A 20,611-nucleotide genomic window follows, 5' to 3' on the forward strand; every position below is an offset into this window, starting at 1 on the left:
ATAAATCTAAATTTTAGTTCAGTTTGGATAAAACAGATGATCACCCTCTTACATAAGACATATTGCATGAATAAAAATCATCTTATCTGAGAATATAGCAGTAGGGATATATTACCGATCACCTGACCAGGATGGTTATAGTGACTGTGAAATGCTCAGGCAGATTAGAGAGGCTATTAAAATAAAAAACTCAATAATAATAATGGGGGATTTCAATTATTCCCATATTGACTGAGTACATGTCACCTCAGGACGGGATGCAGAGATAAAGTTTCTTGACACTTTAAATGACTGCTTCTTAGAGCAGCTGGTCCTGGAACCCAATTCTTGATTTAGTCCTAAGTGGAGCACAGGATCTGGTCCAAGAGGTGAATATAGCTGGACCAATTGGTAATAGTGACCATAATATAATTAAATTTAATATCCCTGTGGCAGGAAAAACACCACAGCGACCCAACACTGTAGCATTTAATTTCAGAAAGGGGAACTGCACAAAAATAAGGAGGTTAAACAGAAAAGTGGAAACTTTTTAAAGACACCATAATAGAGGCTCAACTTAAATATATACCCCAAATTAAAAAAACAGTAAGAGAACCAAAAAAAGAGACACCATGGCTAAACAACAAAGTAAAAGAAGCAGTGAGAGGAAAAAGGACATCCTTTAAAAAGTGGAAGTTAAATCCTAGTGAGGAAAATAGAAAGGAGCATAAACACTGGCAAAAGAAAAATACAATTAGGAAGGCCAAAAAAGAACTTGAGGAACAGTTAGCCAAAGACTCAAAAAGTAATAGCAATTTTTTTAAAGTACATGAGGAGCAGGAAGCCTGCCAGGGGCCACTGGATGATCGAGGTGCTAAAGGAGCACTCAAGGACGATAAGGCCATTGTGGAAAAACTAAATTAATTCTTTGCATTGGTCTTCACAGCTGAGGATGTGAGGGACATTCCCAAACCTGAGCCATTCTTTTTAGGTGACAAATCTGAGGAACTGTCCCAGATTGAGGTGTCATTAGAAGAGTTTTTGGAACAAATTGATAAACTAAATAGTAATAAGTCACCAGGACCAGATGGTATTCACCCAAGAGTTATGAAGGAACTCAAATGTGAAATTGCAGAACTACTAATTGTAGTCTGTAACCTATCATTTAAATCAGCTTCTGTACCAGATGACTGGAGGATAGCTAATGTGAAGTCAATTTTTAAAAAGGGCTCCAGAGGTGATCCTGGCAATTACATGCCTGTAAGCCTGACTTCAGTACTGGGCAAACTGGTTGAAAATATGATAAAGAACAATATTGCCAGACATATAGATGAACATAATTTGTTGAGGAAGAGACAACATGGTTTTAGTAAAGGGAAATCATGCTCATCAATCTACTAGAATTCTTTGAGGGGGTCAACAACCATGTGGACCAAGGGAATCCAGTGGATATAGTGTACTTAGATTTTCAGAAAGCCTTTGACAAGGTCCCTCTCCAAAGGCTTACGCAAAGTAAGCTGCCATGGGATAAGAGGGAAGGTGCTCTCATGGATTGGTAACTGGTTAAAAGATAGGAAACAAAGGGTAGGTATAAATGGTCAGTTTTCAGAATAGAGAGAGGTAAAGAGTGGTGTCCCCCAGGAGTCTGTTCTGGGACCAGTCCTATTCAACATATTCATAAATGATCTGGAAAAAGGGGTAAACAGTGAGGTGGCAAAATTTGCAAATGATACAAAATCACTAAAGATAGTTAAGACCCAGGCAGACTGCGAAGACCCACAAAAGGATCTCTCAAAACTGGGTGACTGGGCAACAAAATGTCAGATGAAATTTACTGTTGATAAATGCAAAGTAATGCATATTGGAAAGCATAATCCCAACAATACATATAATATGATGGGGTTTAAATTAGCTGTTACCACTCAAGAAAGAGATCTTGGAGTCACTGTGGAGAGTTCTCTGAAAACATCCACTCAATGTGCAGCGCCAGTCAAAAAAGCAAACAGAATGCTGGGAATAATTAAGAAAGGGATAGATAATAGGACAGAAAATATCACATTGTCTCTATATAAATCCATGGTACGCCCACATCTGGAATGCTGTGTGCAGATGTGGTCGCCCTATCTCAAAAAAAGATATACTGCAATTGGAAAAAGTTCAGAAAAGGGCAACAACAATGATTAGGGGTATGGAACAGCTTCCATATGAGGAGAGATTTATAAGACCGGGACTTTTCAGCTTGGAAAAGAGACATGTAAGGGGAGTAATGATTGAGGTCTATAAAATCATGACTGGTATAGAGAAAGTAGATAAGGAAGGTTTAAGGTTTAGAAGGGGTAGGTTTAGAAGATAAAATAAAAAAAGAACAAGTTAAAAATCACTTAGAAAAATTAGATGCCTGCAAGTCACCAGGGCCTGATGAAATGCATCCTAGAATACTCAAGGAGCTAATAGAGGAGGTATCTGAGCCTCTAGTTATTATCTTTGGAAAATCATGGGAGACAGGAGAGATTCCAGAAGACTGGAAAAGGGCAAATATAGTGCCCATCTATAAAAAGGGAAATAAAAACAACCCAGGAAACTACAGACCAGTTAGTTTAACTTCTGTGCCAGGGAAGATAATGGAGCAAGTAATTAAGGAAATCATCTGCAAACACTTGGAAGGTGGTAAGGTGATAGGGAATAGCCAGCATGGATTTGTAAAGAACAAATCATGTCAAACCAGTCTGATAGCTTTCTTTGATAGGATAACGAGTCTTGTGGATAAGGGAGAAACGGTGGATGTGGTATACCTAGACTTTAGTAAGGCATTTGATACGGTCTCGCATGATATTCTTATCGATAAATTAGGCAAATACAACTTAGACTATAAGATGGGTGCATAACTGGCTGGTACATAACTGGGGTACTCAGAGAGTAGTTATTAATGTTCCCAATCCTGCTGGAAAGGTATAACAAGTGGAGTTCTGCAGGGGTCTGTTTTGGGACCGGCTCTGTTCAATATCTTCATCAACAACTTAGATATTGGCATAGAAAGTATGCTTATTAAGTTATCAGCTGATACCAAACTGGGAGGGATTGCAACTGATTTGGAGGATAGGGTCATAATTCAAAACGATCTGGACAAATTGGAGAAATGGTCTGAGGTAAACAAGATGAAGTTTAACAAACACAAATGCAAAGTGCTCCACTTAGGAAGGAACAATCAGTTTCACACATACAGAATGGGAAGAGACTGTCTAGGAAGGAGTACAGCAGAAAGGGATCTAGGGGTTATAGTGGACCACAAGCTAAATATGAGTCAACAGTGTGATGCTGTTGCAAAAAAAGCAAACATGATCCTGGGATGTATTAACAGGTGTGTTGTGAGCAAGACACGAGAAGTCATTCTTCCGCTCTACTCTGCTCTGGTTAGGCCTCAGCTGGAGTATTGTGTCCAGTTCTGGGTGCCGCATTTTAAAAAAGATGTGGAAAAATTGGAAAGGGTCCAGAGAAGAGCAACAAGAATGATTAAAGGTCTTGAGAACATGACCTATGAAGGAAGGCTGAAAGAATTGGGTTTGTTTAGTTTGGAAAAGAGAAGACTGAGAGGGGACATGATAGCAGTTTTCAGGTATCTAAAAGGGTGTCATAAGGAGGAGGGAGAAAACTTGTTCACCTTAGCCTCTAAGGATAGAACAAGAAGCAATGGGCTTAAACTGCAGCAAGGGAGGTCTAGGTTGGACATTAGGAAAAAGTTCCTAACTGTCAGGGTGGTTAAACACTGGAATAAATTGCCTAGGGAGGTTGTGGAATCTCCATCTCTGGAGATATTTAAGAGTAGGTTAGATAAATGTCTATCAGGGATGGTCTAGACAGTATTTGGTCCTGCCACGAGGGCAGGGGACTGGACTCGATGACCTCTCAAGGTCCCTTCCAGTCCTAGAATCTATGAATCTATGAAGTGTTGTTTACTACTTCTCATAACACAAGAACTAGGGGTCACCAAATGAAATTAATAGGCAGCAGGTTTAAAACAAATAAAAGGAAGTATTTCTTCATACAATGCACAGTCAACCCAGTCAACACAACCAAATCCTTGCCAGAGGATGCTGTGAAGGCCAAGAACCATAACAGGATTCAAAAAGGAACTAGATAAATTAATGGAAGATAGGTCCATTAATGGCTATTAGCCAGGATGGGCAGGAATGGTGTCCCTAGTCTCTGCCAGAAGCTGGGAATGAGTGACAGGGGATGGATCATTTGATGATTACCTGTTCTGTTCATTTCCTCTGGGGCACCTGGCACTGGCCACTGTCGGAAGACAGGACACTGGGTTAGATGGACCCTTGGTCTGACCCAATAGGACCATTCTTATGTTCTTAAGAGGGTGATCATTTCTTGGTGGACTCTCCTGACTGAATAACTTTCCCTGAAATTTACAAAAGGGAATATGAAAGTAGCTAATCTGACCATTAGTTATAGGGGTATCTTTACAAGCCAATTTTTTGATGAGAGTCACTCATGCTTCAGGGCATTGGCTGATAATTTCTGTGTGTGTGGGTGGGTGGGGGGGAATAAAATTTTTTCTTCTCTCAGTCAATCTACAATACTACAAAAATAACTGTGTTATGTTTTTTCTCTCTTTTTTGCTTTCCTCTAAAGCATCAGGTACTAGTTATTGCTAGAGGCAAGATGCAAGACTAGATGGATCAATGATCTGATTCAGCATGACATAAATCCTATCTATCTACATTACCTACAGATATGTTCTCTTCTCCAAACCCCCACTATATCAGATAATTGCTTCTTAAAAGGTCAACACTTTAATTTTTTAAAAAAGTTAAGATATTTGTTTAACTTATAACCTTCTGACTAGTCAGGGTCCTGATTTCCTTGTAATAAAAGAAAACATGAATAAAATTCCTTTTTTCCCTATATTAGGAATATACTATTTTAGCAAGATTTAAACCTTCCAACAGCAAAATTTTCCATTGGCCTTTTATCTTGACAGAAATGCCGTGAAACAGATTTTAGAAAATTGAAGCAAAATTCTATATGAATCAAATGGAAACATGTTGGGAGTCCCAAATACTCAACTATAAACCTACAGTGAAAAATAAGCGGCCTCAACCCACCCTAGAATGGAAAAGTTTTTAATGTCATTTTAAAACATGCTCAAAAGTATATATTACACTGGGCTCTATTCTTTCAAGGCTACCTTACACAAAGAGAAAAACTTGAGGAAAAACTAGCACAAGGTAAAGGGGATATTTCAAACTACTCTCCATCTGATTACTAAATAGTATGGTAACCTATTGGTATGACCTGGACATTGATGCATTAATGACATCTCTTTCATCTCTTTCCTCGGAAATGGGAGGTAATAAATGGATGTTCTGAAGAAAACATGATCAATTTATCACACAATCTTTTTAAACCTACCTTTTTTGACAAAACAGGTAAACTGTGGTTCTGCTGTGAAAAGTGTCTATTAAAATAGCATCCTTGGGTTCAATGTTTATTGCCTCTCAATAATTCCAGATGAAATTAGTGCAGTTTAATACATTGAGGTTTTTTTCTTGTCTTTGAGCCCTATAACTCGGTCTGGAATATGAATCTCATACTGAATTCCTTCCTGCTTTCATAGCATACTTAGTAACCCAGACCCATATGAGGTGTATTACAGGTGTAACTAACAGCAGGAACCATGCATATCACTGAATTCAAATCTTCAGGATAACAGTTCATTAATGGTAGAATGGAGTTATGTAGGATGGGCATGTAAAAATCTTGAAAAGAAGGCCTCTGAATAAAGGTCTATCAGAAAGCTTCCCTGTGTTAGGGTACCCTAAAATAGCTTCTTCTACAGAGCTAATTATTTCTCTTCCCCTGACATGTTCTTCGCAAGCTCCATGTTTAAGAAAGGAAATTGCTATCATTACTTCCACTATAGTACATATTTTTATACATAAACACATACATTCCCCAATTACTGCCCTGGAATGCATGAGTGGGGCTCCCACTGCAGTCTATGGAAACTGATCCTGAGCAAAATGGGGAAGATTGATCTATGACCAGAAAACACATTGCAGTTGGTTGATGTTAGGTACCTTATTTCTTTGTTGATTGCATCTAGTTGCTCCTGAAGCATCATGGCCAGAGTTTGGGCATCTGAATGCCCACTTGGTGACAGAAGATCCATGGAGCTAAAAATAGTTTCTCTATCATCGTCATCAATATCAGACATTTCGGTGTCACTTTCAAATGGGTGGCTGCTCAAGACTCCAATCTGCTGAGTTCTGTTCCACTCATGATCCCCAAGAGATTTCACCTAAGCAAAAATGTACAAAATGCATATCGTTTAGCCTGAGAAACTATTTCAAAAATAGCTTGCTGGAAAATGGAAAAGATGAAGCATTAACATTTTAAAATACTGGCTCTGTCATTATTAATCCCTTTCTTATTTGTAATAACATTAAGAATGATAGATTTATTTGATGAGAATAAAGATGCTGTAAAGTTCTTTCATATAGTTTCTACTGCAGTTCAGCATTAACTAAGGAAGAGATTTTCAAAGGTGTCCAGTTAGGTTTCCAACTCCCAGTGTTTAATGCTGTCATTGTTTAGGAATACATTGTAATAATGCATGCAAAAAAGCTTGCAGTGTTTCACAAGTGAAAACAATTAAATGGTTAACCTTTGGTTCATCTCTCCGGACCCCCATACGACCTCTTCTGGGTCGCCTTATCACTTTAGTTGACCTGTAGTCAGATTGGCTATCAACCAAGGAACCCACAGAATACCTCAGTTCTGCTGATGTGTCAAGGTGAGATCTGAAAAAGGATTGAGGCAGAGACAATAGGTAAATTCAAATAACAGTAATGATAATACAGTGCCTTTCATTCTAGGGTCTCAGACCTTTATTGACATTAATTCATTAAGCCTTGTAAGAAAAACTACATTGGGGACACAATTCAGTGAACATTTTCTAAACATATGGTGGGGGTAATAAAGGAAATAAATCTTGACCCTTTTTATATTAAAGAATTAAATAACAAACCACAACAGCCCAGATCCGCAGCTGGTGCGAATTGGCAGAGCTCCAATGAAGTCAATCAGCAGAGTCGGCTCAACATTAATCATTTTTGCATATCCCACCCTAAACACTTTTGTAGTATTACTTTTCTATGTAAGCAATTGTTGCCATGACAGTGTTATGCGATCATGAATGAAAAGAAAGATGAATCAATCTGCTTATTAAGACATGCTCTACATTATGATAATGTTAGTCAACTTCCCAAAGATATAAAGGTTTATGGTTATGATTGGAATGCTACATCTCTGGTACTATGTTAATAGTTTAAACTAATACGACTGATACAGCCTAAGAACCTTGGCTTCCACAAGTGCGTTTGGGGCATGACTCTGGCTTTTAAACCATTGGCTGCATTGCAGGGCTGGGGATGAGGATGGTCTAAGCTCCAGGACAACAATGGAAGAATTGTGGCTGACAGTCAGAATTCTTCCTAGTTTTCCTGTGTGTGTGTGCATGCTAGAGTGGGAACACTGCCACTCACTGAAGCAATGCAGCATTCCCTTCCTGCCCAACATCAGTTTTGCTGGCTTGTGGGGACTGTGTGTGTGTGTGGGGGGGGGGGACACAGACTATGTTCCCCTTCCTTGACTCTTTTCAGGAGGTTAGTACCTGTGACAGAACTAACCTAGGGCAGTGCTTGTACCTCCCAGACCCATCACAGTTGTTGCTCATAGTGGGAAATAAGGGGAATGAAGTCTCCATGCACCCTCTGAGAATTCTCGAACAGTCATGAAGATTTGGCCCCATTTTGGCCTTCGCAAAAGGATGCACTTGGCATGATAACATTAGAGAAGTGAAATGTAATGTTACAAATATTGTAGTGACGATACTTCGTCAGTATCAAAGTACAACACTTTATTATTACTTGTTTATTTGTTTGTTTATGGTATCTCCTAAAGATGTGCTAGTAGCCTTCCAGGCAGACAGGAAGCAATGGTCTGTGCTCTCTGGAACTGGCAGTCTGAAGACTGACACACAGACAGAAAGCAGTTAAGGGGAAAGGGTAGATAATCTTTGTGTTTGTTTTAGCAGGTGGCAAATATACTGTTGCATCTGTCATCTCTCATTGTACTAACTTGAATGGAGAAAAGAGAATGGTTAAGAAAAGTAAATTGTTACTCCTACACAGAAGGATTTTTTAAAAATAATATATATGTTATAAATAACAACAGTGAAAGGAGAATCTTATCTGACTACTTGCATTTCTGTAGTAGTCAAGAAAGTTACTCTATCTAGAATGCACATGAAAAATATGCCTCCATATTTAAATTTTAACTCCTTTCAAACTGGAAAAAAAAGCTTACAATCAGCTTGTGACCATCTTCCTTAAAAGGTTCACAGCAAGGTTAATAATTAGTTTTCAAGAAACAAAATATGATTTTTATCCCTAAAAATATTTCCTTCAGCTCAGTGGAAGAATGTTGCCCAAGAAAATAATGGCTTTAATCTTTAGAGATGAAAGCTGTCTAAGTAAAGGTATGACTGATTTCCAAAATGAAGGAAATCATTCAGAAAATCACATTTATGCTAAAATCATAGAATCATAGCATATTAGGGTTGAAAGAGACCTCAGGAGGTCATCCAGTCCAATCCCCTGCTCAAAGCAGAACCAACACCAACTAAATCATCTCAGCCAAGGCTTTGTCAAACCGGGCCTTAAAAACCTCTAAGGATGGTGATTCCACCACCTCCTTAGGTAACCCATTCCAATAATCTGTAATATCTGTAAAATCTGTAATACTATTAGAAGAATATTAATGTAATCCTCCCTTCCCCATTCCAGATATGTAGTATATAAATAGATTTCAACAGATGTTCACTTTCACTACAGGATCATTTATTTTGAACTAAAATAAATTGTTGCCTAGAAGAATGAGGCATTAGCCTAAATTTTAGCAACACCACATTAGTCGGAAAGTGAGAGCAACTGGTATTGTTAAAATGTAACCACCTGATGGCTGTTCAGTGACATAGGACCATTAACTGCATCTCCAGTGAGCATGGAGTGCAGAATCAGAGTCTGGGTGATCTCAGTTGGAATTCCTAGTAGGAAAAAACACAACTGCGGTTATTAACAGTTTCTCCAGAGAGATCAGAGATAGGATTGACATGGAGACAGGACTGTCCTCTTACATCCAGAGATAGATCCTTCTCTAGCAGAAAAAAGGTACTTTGGCTGTATGATGTGGGGAAGCTTGTTTGCTAGAAGGCTAAGATTACACAAGGTATTACTACTCTGTTGGAAGGAAGAAACTGTTCCTCAAGATTTTAAGGATGCTTGTTTCATCCAACTCTACAAAAACAAAGGAGACAGAAGTGACTGTGAAAGCCACAGAGCAATATCTCTTCTTAACATCATGAGAAAAATCTTAAGCTGTATTCTTTTACCTAGACTTCAAACTTTAGCTGAGAATAATCTATCCTGAGAGCCAATGTGGCCTCTGCTTGGGAAGGCCCAGCATAGACATGATCTTCTCTGGAAGACAACTGCAGGAAAAGTGCAGAGAGAAGTGTACTCCACTGTACATGGCTTTTATAGATTTAACAAAAACCTTTGACATGGTTAGTTGGTCTGAAGATGCTGGTGTGACGTTGCACTCTATATGATTTTATGAAAGTATGCTGATGAGTGTGAACATAATGTAACTAAAAAATGCTTCATGCAAAAGGTCTCTTGTAAGGTATCATTACAAAGTTTATAATCTACCGAGTGTGGTCATCTTATTTGTATAAATGTATCACTCTTGTATCTGAAACTAGAAATATGAAATATAACTCTGAGGGCCTATTGTAATTATGCAAAGTGTGGGCCATTAATGGTTTGGAATCTTGATGGCTCCCATTAACCAGGACAATAGACTGTAGATGGCTCTATTTTACTTGCAAGTTTTCCTGTATACGTGTGTGCTGGCAAGTGAGTAATTAAGTCTTACAGTGACATGTGATCATGTCACTTGAACTGGAATCCATCTTTAACCTGGTGCTTTTCCATTGAGAAGGAGAGGGTGGGAACCCAGAGAGGGACAAAGGATTCCCGCCTTATGCAAAAGATATATAAGTGCGTGGAAGAGAACAAAGGGGGCGGCCATCATGAGAAATCCCCTAGCTACCACCTGAGCTAGAACAAGGGCTGTACCAGGGGGAAAGGATTGTGCCCAGACTAGGAAGGCATCCAGTCTGTGAAAGAAACATATTGAAACATCTCTGAGGGTGCGATCTTATCTGTATTCAGTTTTATTACTCTACTTGGCTTAGACTTGCATGTTTTATTTTATTTTGTTTGGTAATTCACTTTGTTCTGTCTATTACTACTTGGAACCACCTTAAATCTTACTTTCTGTATTTAATAAAATCATTTTTTACTTATTAAAAATAGGCTTTATACAGGGTAAAACGGATTTATTTGGGGTTTGGACCCCATTAGGAGTTGGGCATCTGAGTGTTAAAGACAGGAACACTTCTGTAAGCTGCTTTCAGTTAAGTCTGCAGCTTTGGGACATGTGGTTCAGATCTTGGGTCAGTGTTGGAGCAGACTGGCATGTCTGGCTCAACAGGACAGGGTGCTGGAGTCCCAAGCTGGCAGGGAAAGCAGGGGCAGAAGAGTCATGGCACATCGGTTGGCAGTTCCCAAGGGGGTTTCTATGATCCAACCCGTCACAGCTTGGTTGTCCACCTCTATTGCTAAATCTTGTGAAATCCTTATACAATTGCATGAAAGCAACTGTAATGTACAAAAACCAAGAGCATGACTCATTTAACATCAACAATGGAGTGAAGCAGGGGTGCATACTGGCTCCTACATTATTTAATACTTTTTTACTTCTCATTCCTGCTTCAACATGCATCCCATGATGTTCGACAGGATGTCTATCTTAGCACTAGACATGATGGAGGTTTAACATTGCAAGGTTCAGAGCCAAGACGAAGGTGAAAGAGACCATCACAAGGGACCTGTTGTTTGCAGATGATGCAGCCCTTGTGGCTCACAGTGTTGATGCCCTACAATATCTTATTACCAAGTTCTCTGATTCATGCAAAGTCTTTGGGCTAGCAATAAGCATGAAGAAGACAGTTACCATGCACCAAGTCTCTTCAAAACCAGTTCCAGTTATCATCTTACATGGTATTTGTTTGGATGGTATTGACCAATTTTGCTACCTTAGCTCTATTGTTACCAGCAATGTAGATCTTCTTGCTGAGCTCACTAGTAGAATTGGCAAATCAGCCAGGAACTTTTCAAGACAAAGCCTGGAACAATAACAAATTATCAACTAAAGTGAAAATCCATATTTATGTGAGATGTGTTTTATCCACTCTTCTATATGGCTCAGAAATATGGATGACTTACGCCAAACATACCAAAAGATTAAACAGCTTTTATATCAAATGCTTGCAAAAAAATTCTTCGAATAAGATGGCAAGACAGGGTGACAAATGTGGAAGTGTTAAATCGAGCTGATATATCATCCATGGGAACACTGATTAGTAAGAAAAGATTCAGGTGACTTGGACATGACAAGTGAATGCCAGATTACAGGATCCCAAAGAGTGTGTAGTACTCAGAAGCTCACAAAGGGTCTAGAAAGAGGCAGACTGCTGCATAGATTTTGGGATGCTTGTAAAGATGACTTAATTATCCATTGGAATCTCTCTGAATGATTGGGAAAGGAGAGCGGAATGCCGCTCTGGTTGGTGGTGACAGCTTGTAGATGGAGTGAAGTGTTGCAAGGCAGACTGGATCAGGATTTGTGATGACTGGCATCTGAGGAGGAAAGAATCTGCTGCTTGGATTCAGAGCACTGCTAGGGTGTGAGTGTGCCCTACCTGTGAACAGGACTGTTACTCGCGCATCGAACTCAGCAGCTATAAAAGAACTCATCGGCACATACACCATGCTCTGTAAAGAGCGATAGTGCCATTTATTACATGTACTGTGCCAATTCTGTGAACAACAAATCAAGGTTTCATTGTCCTAAGCTGCCAATATGGTACCTTTAACCAACAATAAATATTCTACAGCAAAACAAAAAGGAAGACAGATACCACATACTCTGAAGTATGAGATAAGAGCCATAAACAATTCCAGAGACATATGTTGGAAAATATGTCTTAGGATTTAGTTCCTAGATACAGCATATATCAGATCCCTATAGTCATAAATGGTGAGTCTCCTATTTTTTTCCTTCATAAATCATAATGGTGAAGGGTGGGCAAGTAGATTTTGTGTTTGAGCTGGTAAATATTAGTGACAACCTTGAAAAGCTATGTTATAACCTGTGTGGATGTTCCTATAATAAAAAATCCTTGTTATTTTGAGTACTTCAGAATACTTTGATTTTAGCTTTAAATGAACTAACTTCTTAGTGTGTTAAGCCAGAAATGGTTATTCTAAACATAATGCAAGGAAAATGAAAATTAAATCAATGATGTGATTTGCATTCCATTTCCCAAACATATTTATGTTTAAAATTAAATTTGAATTGAACATACAACTTTGAAACAAAATTACTAATTACAAACGATGAGAATGACTTATTAATTCTTCCAGAGTACAAACTACAAATAGTAATTGTTAATTTAAAAAGCTTCATATTCCTAATGTAAATTGAAAAATTCAAGATAATACACTGCAAACATACTGTGGGCTGTTTTGCACACACCCATCAGGGTATTCAGTGTGAATTTTTGTGTAGTCTCTTATTGGAGGCTCTTGAAAATCCTTATGGTTCAATGGAAAATTGCGCCTGGAAGACACATGCACAGTTAGGACCCTCTAAATTATGCCGGAGTGCATGACTTATAGTAGTGGGATGTGAATACACCCTTTAGGTGTATATGTCTGAAAAATGTGGCGCCCACTCTAAATTAGGTCAGAGAGTGTACACAATGCCTGTCAGCTCTGCAATGGGATGGCAGACAGTAGGAGGCAGCCCAGATTCCAGTCTCCAGCCAATAGACATTCATCTACTGTCCAGCCTCATAATGCCACATAAGCCCATGTTGTATCCTCCTTGTTGAAAGACCAGCCTATATAATGGGATGAGTTCTCCTTGCTCCATTCCTGAGAGGTGGAAGAATTCAAGTACAAGTGAAGGGATCTCAGCATCAGGAATTCACTGTATTACCCACACTCAGCGAAGAGTTCCAGCAGCAGCAGCTTTGTAAGTGTGGGTATAGGGATCGGGAAGTAAACACTTTTAGAGTGCACTGCTGAATTCCAGGGGAACAGTTGTAAGGCAGCTCATGGAGCTGAGACAGCACCTAGGCACAGGCTATGAGGATGTGTTCACAGAAGCCAGCAAGGCAGTGAGTGACAAGAAAATAAGACTGCTTTTCCCCCATGATGGTGAGAGGTCGCAGGTAAGCAGCTACACCTGGGGCAGTAACCATTGTGCCAGGTGCTGAGATTTGTCCAGCAGTTCTCTTCATTTAAGCAAGTATGTGGTCTTCACTCTAAAAAAACCATGAGTGTCACTATGAAGTGCTTCATACAGCTTGACACAGAGCGTATGTTGCAATTAAACACTGTTGCTCTATTCTACACTGCTTGTGTAGCAGTTTCCCCATCTCTGAAATGGAGGTTATACTTGCCAGTTTCATAGTGGTGTTGCTAGGCTGAATTATGGTTTAATGTCTATAAACCACTCTAAGATCCTCATGAGAAAGGCACTATATAAAACTTGTGTGTGTGTGTGTGAGACCACATAACTCAAGTTTCAAAAGAACAAAGTGAGAAACTGTTATAACAATTAACAAGCTTGAGTCCATTACATTAATTTATATTTCTCCTTATATATCAAATAAACAGCATAAATAAAATAAAATAAAGGGTATAAGAAAGTAAAAAAAAGAGTTTAAAACAAACATTGAGCAATCTCTCTCAGAAACATGAGGGTGTATAGTAGCTTATGCAGGCAAATATAACAGCATTCAAGGAAAAAGAACTTGATTCAGATTACAATTTCCTCAATTTAGTTTTATACCATGTGTTTTGGCTGACAAATCCTACACTTTAACATATTAAGCTTGCTAGTTACGAAATGAAGGCAGGAGAAACAGGTGTGAATTTTATTTTAAAGGACATTGTTGGACAGAAAGGAAAATTATTCTATTATTCTATAACCATAGCAACAGCTTTCCCAAATAATTTATCTTCAGCTATCAGTAGCAGACAAGATTTGTATTCAAAAAGCTCATGTCTCATTATTAGTTCGTTCCTGATCCTTCAACAAACTTTGGCAGACAGATCATTGTGCCTGTGAGGAACCCTGCTGAACTTTGCCTGCACAATAAGCTGAAGGATCGGGGCCTTACTGTATGCACTAAGCAAAACCTTGTTAACTCTCACTTAAGGGAAAAATAACAGTTAAATATAATTGTTGGTGTATGACTCTAAATTTGTTAATCAATTCTAGTGTTAAAGGTGGCAACTGGAATTCTATTTTCAGACTTTCCTGGAAATTATTGAAGTATTTTAGTATAATTTAGAAGTATAACAGAGTTTAAAACAGAAGACTTGATTCTGATCTTAGCAATATGGTAATACATACTCACTTATGTTAGGCCCCAGCTATATTATGAAAAACAATCAAAAGGGACAATAGTAACCATTGAACAGCTAACTTTAAAAAAAATGTTTTTAATGTCTATTGAAAACACATCCTTGTTATAAAGTCTTGAACAATCTTTACATGTTGTCTTGAAGTTCAATTACTTTATGATTTTTGTAAGTTACCTTGACAATGTAGGTTCAATTAAAGAGCCAGCCCTTATTTTCAACTGGTCAAGTTCGGATCTCAGTTTGTCAATTTCTTCTGACAATCTTTCCTGAAAAAAGGAGAAATGTTTTTAAGAGCAGTTGTATTGAATATAAAACTCTAAAAAAATTAGTTACTGACTTCTAAAATAGGAAATAAACTCAGCCATAGTTTCCTTTTGATGACCCCATGCAAATGCCATTACTGTTAATAATGCCTGTGCATTGAGAGAAGGCTGTTTAGTACTCCTTACTATAACCTCACAAGCTGGAAGAAACTTTGTGAAGGGCTCATGCCTGAAAATTACATTTTTTTATGCAACTTGTGTTAGAAAAGAAGAAGAAACTAAAACAATAGTTTAGGGCTGAAAAGGCAAAGTAAACACCATTTACCGTGGATGATGACTTGAAAGAAGCACTAATAGCAAAATTAGGCGGATAAGAAAAAATGCTGAGGAATGCACTTTCAAAAATATGTGGAATGGTGGCATATGATGCTGCCATTGCTAGAAATGACTATTACTAACCAACCAAGTGATGAATAACTTGCAAACCAGGTAAGAGCAGGATTCAGGAAAGTACTCAAGCCCGTGCTTAAGTCCATCTCTCTTCAGCCCTTAAGTACTTAACTTTAAGCACATAGTTAAGTCCCACTGACTTATGGCTCCAATTCAGCAAAGTCCCTAAGTACATGCCTAGCTTTATGCTTGTGAGTAATCCTCTTCTTTAAAGATAGGCAGATGTTTAAGTGTCTTGCTGAATTGGGGCCTTAAGGCTCAATCTTGTGAGCCGATGAGACCTTCTATGAGGTGCTCAGAAACCTCAATTTCCAGCAGTGCCAGCAGACATGAAGGATGCTAATCACCACTTTGCACCTCTTAAAACTGGCCAAATTTTGAACACACACAGTTATAACAGTTGCTAGATAAAAGAGGTAGGTTTCTATAGTTTTGCGTTTTTTTAACACAAAACAATTCAGCTTTCTTCTGTCATAATAATTAGGGTTACCATATTTTAATTTTTAAAAAGGAGGACACTCCATGGGGCCCCGGCCACGCCCCAACTCCGCTCCTTCCCCGCCCCCAGCCCCGCCCCAACTTTTCCCCCTCCCCTGAACGCTCTGCCCCATGCTCCTCCTCCTCCCCTGCTTCCCGCAAATCAAATGTTCGCGGGAAGCCTGAAACAGGGAGGCAGCAGGTAAGCTGGGGCGGGGTGCGGTGTGGCACGGCTCGGTGTGGCGCGGCATGGCTCAGTCCGCCCCCCCTGGCCTAGCAGCTCCCCTTGGCGGCTGGCCAGCCCAGGCCAAGAGGCTCTGGCCCCGGTGTCTCCCGCCCGGCTGGGGCCCCGGCCAAGTGCCCGCACCCCCGGCCGAGCACCGCACCAGCCCCCGGCCAAGTGCCCGCGCCCCTGGCCCGGCCCCCGGCCGAGCGCCCGCACTGGCCCCGGGCCAAGTGCCCGTGCCCCCAGCCCAGCACCACGCCGGCCCCACGCCCCCGGCCCCAGCCCTGGCCGAGCACCGTGCCGACCCCGGTCCCGGCCCCGAGCCAAGTGCCCGCACCCCCGGCCCGGCCCAGCACCGCACCGGCCCCGCGCCCCCAGCCCCAGGCCCTGCCGAGCACCGTGCCAGCCCCTGGCCCCACACCGCCGCGCCCTACCTCCCTAGGCTTTTTGGGATTTCCCCCTGGACGGGGATTTGAGGCCCAAAAAGCTGGACATGTCCGGGAAAATCCGGACATATGGTAACCCTATAATAATGAATTTCTAAAAATAATTAAAACAAAGCAAGGAATTGGAAATTAATAAAATTGTAAATATAAAAAAATATACAGCTGCCACATTCCTAACCCAAAATTAAGTGACAAGAGATATTTTAAATATTTTTGTAATAGTGTATTACATATGAAGGTAATATCATTATTATTTACATTATGCTAGTACCTAGTGGCCCCATTTTCCAAGGAGCTGTACACATACATAACAGACAGTTTTTGCTCCGAAGAGCTCACAGTCTGAACAGACAGGACAAATAGTGGCTGAAAGGAAGGTTTATTATCCCATTTTACACATGGGGAACTGAGGCAAGGAGACATTAAGTACTTGCCCGAGGTCACACCACAAATTTGTTGCAGTCAGGAATTGAATCACAATCTTTTGAGCTCTAGTTCAGTGCCTTAACCACAAAATCTCCCTGCCTCTCTACAAAATTACTTTATGGTAAAATAACAATAGATTTAAACAGATATTTTCGCTTACCATTTTCCTCATTTCATGTTCGTTTTGGGTGTCATATGGTAATAGTTATTTTCCCCTTAGGAACAAGCGTAGCAGTATTTTTTCCATTCCACACTATATATTTTAATTTAATTGGACACACTGCAAAAATGCTTTATGTATAAATCTAAAGGTGGATGCATTTTCGTGTTCTACTGCCTTTAAGGCAAGTATATCTTTAAAATAAAACCAAAAACTTGTGTTTGGAATAAACATTTATAATTAATTTGACTGATTCACTAAACCAGTGTTTTGTTGTTAAATTGCCCTGAACTCAAAAAGGCACCTTTCAGCTATGGTTAGTATAATTTCACTGCACCTGTTAGAGTAAATGTATCAAATCAAATAATTATTTTTTTAACTAAAGACGTATAACCATTTACATGAAAATCTCTGTTAAACCAGTCTTTTAAAGAACTACAATATGTATGGTGAAATCCTGGCTCCACCGAAGTCAATTCACTTCAATGGGGCCAGAATTTCAACCAGAAACTATATTTTTAGGAGCATTTTCATTTAGCATCAATTTCTAGCTTAAGCAACTGGATGGGTAAAGAACCATCTACTCCTGGATCCTCAGGAGTATTTTACTGCTATTTGATCCACTTCCAGGGGCCAGTTTGAGAGGTTAAGTACACCACAAACATATTTTCTCATATTCAAATATCAGATGATTTTTCTAAATAAAACAATGAGATTACAGATAAAATAGGAGAGTTATATAGTACCTTGTCATGTAAAGATTCTTCCAGGTTCTTCCTGAAACTTTCAGATTCCTGAATTAAAACATTCTAGGAGAGAAAAAGACATTTGAAATGTAAATTAAACAGGAGGAAACATCCAGTACCAGAAGCTGCCATCTGATCAATTTAACTAAATTAAGTGAACTGATCCATCTTGTTCTCCACAGAATTTTCAATATGAATCTGTTAATATTTTCGGAATGTGTACAGGTCAGATCAAGAACCCTATAAACAATCCAAATATTTTCTTTCAAGGACAGAAGACACTTTTCTAATATCTTAATCTGAGATTTTTACACATTCTTTTCCCCACAGGTTCTCTCTGTGACAGCATATTCTCTACTTTCTACAGTATTCTGCCTCAGGAGCAGCAAAAATCTGCAGCTGTACATGTTGCCTTGGAGAAGTTTGGCTGGAGGTGTATTTGAATGAGGATTTCAGAGGAATAGATCATTTTCTTCGACTATTTAAGGAGACTTTAGTGAGTTTTCTACCACTCAAAGGGATCTGATGTTTAGAGTGAAATTCATCATGGTGTTGAGGGCCAGAGCAACTTTGCACAATGTAAGCCCCGTTGTCACATTATGGGGTGGAAGGGATGGGGACTGAGAAACCAGCATATCAATGATGCAAGGGGGCTTGGAACTGTAGAAAGAGTCCCTGAGCCAGTGGCTTTGTGTGAGTGAAACACATTTCAGTCTTTGTGTATGTATGAAGAAGAGTGGAATTGGGATGGCTAAAGTGGAAATACTCAAATTCAGAGGGCCAAACATGAATTTGCTCCCCAATAATCCCAGGAAACATCTCAAGGATGCGTTCAGAGCCAAGCAATAGATAAGACAAGAGCAAATGGAGAATGTTTCTGTGTCACAAATCCTCAAGCTGAGTCTATAATATCATCACATTAATCATCTTCCAGCCTTCCCTCCTCAAGCAAGTGTTAAACACACCTCTTTTTTATTTCTCTTTAAGATAACAAAGGGATTAGTGGAATCCACTGAAGAACAACTTCCATAATTTATTCTTTCTCTGGTCACTGAGTATACATCTCACTCCTACCCTGAATGAAACATTTATCTCGGAATAAAAGAGCACATATCTGTTATGTAAACTTTTAACTGCAAAGAAGATGCATTTTAGGAATGAGAACAGATCTTGGGAACTCCTGAATTTTACCCCTAGTTCTGCCAGAGCCTCATGTTGTGGCTGTGGGCAAGCTTGGGTAAGCTCTCCACCTCTGGTTCCTTTTCCCCATCAGTAAAAATGGAGATAATAATATCCACCTCACAATGGCATTTGGAGGGTTCTTTCATGAAAGTATGTACCTTGATTTGAACATGTAAAAGCTCAATAATTTATATATTATCCACAGTATTATAAAAACTCTACCAGAATATGAATATCTGATATTTTGCTTGATGCTAAACATTTGATTAGATTTGTAGCTATTAGGTTTACATTTGCCTGTGCATCATAGCATCAGCATCACATTTATATCCACATAAAATATATACAGTAGTAACCTTATTCAATTTAAGTTTATTCTGCCCTTTGCACTTTACCTTTTCCTCAAGTGCTGCCATTCTCTCTTTTAAGTGTAGCTGCAGGCGCTCATTGGATTCTGTCAAAAGTCTGTCTACAGTATCTGACAATCTTTTGTTGTGCTCCTCATTCATTTTCTCTCTTTGTCTTGCCTTCAGTACAGAACAAAGGAAATACAATGATAAGTTTCCAAGTTAATTAATGCCCTATTAAAATGCGTAGATTTTATGGTGATTGAAAACATTTTCATTAAAATATCCAGCAACAGAAGAAATTATAGTTTAAGTTCATCTATTGATAAATACATATTAACTCCTGATCAAGGTATATTAGAAACTTCTGTATCAGCAGACTGTTTATAGCCAACTAAAACTAGATTTAAATCAGTTGACGAAGTTGATGAAAAAATGCAGCACAGATTCTGCTCTCAGACTCACAAAAGCATTATTCTGCAATTAATGGAGTTGTAGGCATGTAACTGAGGGCAGAATTTGGCCCTATATTGTTAAATTATAAGCACAAAAAATAAATGGTCTGCAATACACATACTCTTTGAAGTTCCTGATTCTTTTCTTCAAGTTGAGCTTCCAAGTGTCTCATACGTTCTTCAATGTTACCATGTCTTTCTTCTGCCTGTAAAAAAAATAGGAAGACTCGGTCTGAAATTTAAATTGCTTTGCAAATCTTTGTCAGCAAAGTTTAAACAAAATATAAAGCAAGCTACTACTAACTGCAAACTTAGTTTTCAAAAAATAAACTTTATTTAAACAGGCAGCTGAACAGCATTGCTTGAAATGTGTCAGCTACAAAGGCCTGTTACATCCAAGCATCAGCAAAATATTGGAGTTATTTATGAGCAATGAAATCAGCCAAATGTAACATGCAGACTGTGCATGGTTTGAACACAAACCTGCCATCGTAAAATTGTAAGCTCCTGAAGCACTAAACTGCACGATGGTTGATTATCAATAAAAAAAATAATTAAAAAAATAAATGAAAACAAATCAGATGGATTCTATTTAGCAATAGAAAGTAAAGTCCAGTAGGACTACCTTCCTACGTATGGAGATCATTTCTTGTAGCTTAGCTTCCATAACATATTGATAATCATCAGATGAGGTAGAAGAGGTTGGATCAGACTAACAAGTTAAGGAAAAGGAGAGGGACAAAATTGAAAAATCAGAACTAAAGACACTGACACTGAAAAGAATACAGCACAGAATGCTTAAATGAAAAGTGTGA

At 39.0% G+C, this 20,611-nt stretch overlaps 1 protein-coding gene across 8 annotated transcripts in view; it reads right to left on the reverse strand.

Moving 5' to 3' along the window:
• PPFIA2 (PTPRF interacting protein alpha 2) overlaps positions 1 to 20,611 on the reverse strand; it is a 642,959-nt gene that overhangs the window by 91,188 nt on the left and 531,160 nt on the right. For 7 of the 8 annotated variants that reach the window (XM_054027372.1, XM_054027381.1, XM_054027368.1 and 4 more), the window contains 6 exons: positions 19,919 to 20,002; positions 19,390 to 19,521; positions 17,813 to 17,875; positions 14,793 to 14,884; positions 6,659 to 6,794; positions 6,072 to 6,292 (listed from right to left, as the gene is read on the reverse strand). In XM_054027372.1, coding sequence (XP_053883347.1) covers positions 6,072 to 6,292; positions 6,659 to 6,794; positions 14,793 to 14,884; positions 17,813 to 17,875; positions 19,390 to 19,521; positions 19,919 to 20,002 — 728 coding nt within the window. Of the gene's footprint in view, positions 1 to 6,071; positions 6,293 to 6,658; positions 6,795 to 14,792; positions 14,885 to 17,812; positions 17,876 to 19,389; positions 19,522 to 19,918; positions 20,003 to 20,421; positions 20,509 to 20,611 lie in introns of all 8 variants that reach the window. The other variant, XM_054027417.1, reaches the window with a different exon arrangement.

Source organism: Malaclemys terrapin, chromosome 1 (assembly GCF_027887155.1).
Source record: "Malaclemys terrapin pileata isolate rMalTer1 chromosome 1, rMalTer1.hap1, whole genome shotgun sequence".
Classification (NCBI taxonomy): domain Eukaryota; kingdom Metazoa; phylum Chordata; order Testudines; family Emydidae; genus Malaclemys; species Malaclemys terrapin.